This window comes from Rhea americana, unplaced genomic scaffold, assembly GCF_003343005.1.
Source record: "Rhea americana isolate MKP2758 unplaced genomic scaffold, rheAme1 scaffold_824, whole genome shotgun sequence".
Taxonomy (NCBI): Eukaryota; Metazoa; Chordata; class Aves; order Rheiformes; family Rheidae; genus Rhea; species Rhea americana.
In genome coordinates, this window is record NW_028187006.1 from 629 (window position 1) to 2,161 (window position 1,533).

Genomic DNA, 1,533 nt, shown 5'->3' on the forward strand with positions numbered 1-1,533 from the left:
CCCCGAGGTGGGGCAGCACAAACGGGACCGTGGGTGGCGGTGACGGAGGGGGACCGTCCCCRTCTGGCCTTAATCTTATCGGGGCGCCGGGAACCGCGGCTCCCACCCTCTCTTGTCGCTGGAGCCGGGTGCAACCTTCGCACCCTTCCTATTTTGGGTAAATTTACTCAACGCTTATTTACCAGCGTGGCCCTGCCCTGCTTTGAAGACCTCTCCGGTCCCCGGCCGTCGCGGGACACAACCGGCGGCGGTCACGTCCCGCTCGGTCCTTGCGCCGCTCCTCGGGGCTCCGTTGACGGGTGAAGATGAAGCCGGGCTGCTGCTGCTTCCTCCTCGTCCTCTTCCTCRGCCCCTCGAAGGCTACGGCAGGTGGGTCAGGAGATCTCCACCGCGCGGGCGCGGAGGGGTCGTCTTGCCTTTCCCTCCCCGCTTCCTCCACGCCCCGCTGGAGTGGTGGTGGTGGTGGKGGGGAGGTTGGGTCCTTTCTGGGCTTCTCCTTCTCCTCAAAACTCTTCTCCACGGAGCTCGGACCTCCTGGCTCCCCCTGAGGACAAAATCCGGGCCAACATCGGGGCTAATCCCACGTCCCCATGGGGGGGAGGGGGTCTCATGCCCCATCTCGTCCTCCAAGCACTGCCCCAGCTCCACCTCCGTTCCCCTCTCGCCTTCCCTGGGGAGCTCCGGGCAGAGGGTTTGTGTCTTGGGCGTGTGTCTAGAGCCAGGTCTTGGAGAAACCCCCCCATGGCCACGGGGGTCTCCAGCTCCCTCCGCCTCCGGCCCGGACTCCTGGGTCCCCTCGCGAGCCCTGCGGACGGAGGGTGGGAGGTTGCGGCGGGAGCGGGTTGCGAGTTGTTGACCCTCGTTGAATCGGGGTGGGAGAAGAGCTGCGGAGGAGCCTGGTGGCCCCGGCAGCTCGGCTTGGCCGCTCCATCCGAGCACGACGTTTGGCGGTGGTGGGGGGGGGATCTGCCGTCCCGCAGCCTCCTGCGAGAACGGCGGCACGGCGGTGGCCGGAGGTTGCGTTTGCCCGCCCGGCTTCAACGGCACCAGCTGCGAGCTCCGGGATCCCTCCAAAGCGTGCCAGAACGGGGGCACCGCCGTGGGCACCAAGTGCTACTGCCCGCCGGGCTTCAAGGGAGCCTTGTGCCAGCTGGAGGACCCGGCCGGCGCCTGCAAGAACGGGGCCGAGGCCTTCGGGACGGCGTGCGTGTGCCCGCCGGGCTACCAGGGACCCACCTGCCAGGACGAGGAGCTGCCCAGCTCGTGTCTCAACGGCGGCACCCTCTCGGGGTCGGGGTGCCGCTGCCCCCCGACCTTCTGGGGACCTCGGTGCGAGTGCAAGTACCCAGACGGGCTGTCGGTGCCCACCACGACCACGGCCTGGAGGCAGAACGTCACCGCCGGTAAAAATGACACGGCGGAGGTGTCCCAGCACCCGCCGAATGGCACCCACCTCACCACGACGCCCAGACCCATCTCCCAGCCCAACAGCACGGCGGAGGTGTCCCAGCACCCACCGAATGGCACCCACCT

At 68.4% G+C, this 1,533-nt stretch overlaps 1 protein-coding gene across 1 annotated transcript in view; it reads left to right on the top strand.

The window, feature by feature from the left end:
* The first annotated feature begins 305 nt into the window (after positions 1-305).
* Positions 306-1,533, top strand: part of LOC146585305 (uncharacterized) — a 6,381-nt gene continuing 5,153 nt past the window's right edge. The window contains exons 1-2 of the mRNA XM_085323195.1: positions 306-369; positions 981-1,501. Coding sequence (XP_085179321.1) covers positions 306-369; positions 981-1,501 — 585 coding nt within the window. The remainder of the gene's footprint in view (positions 370-980; positions 1,502-1,533) is intronic.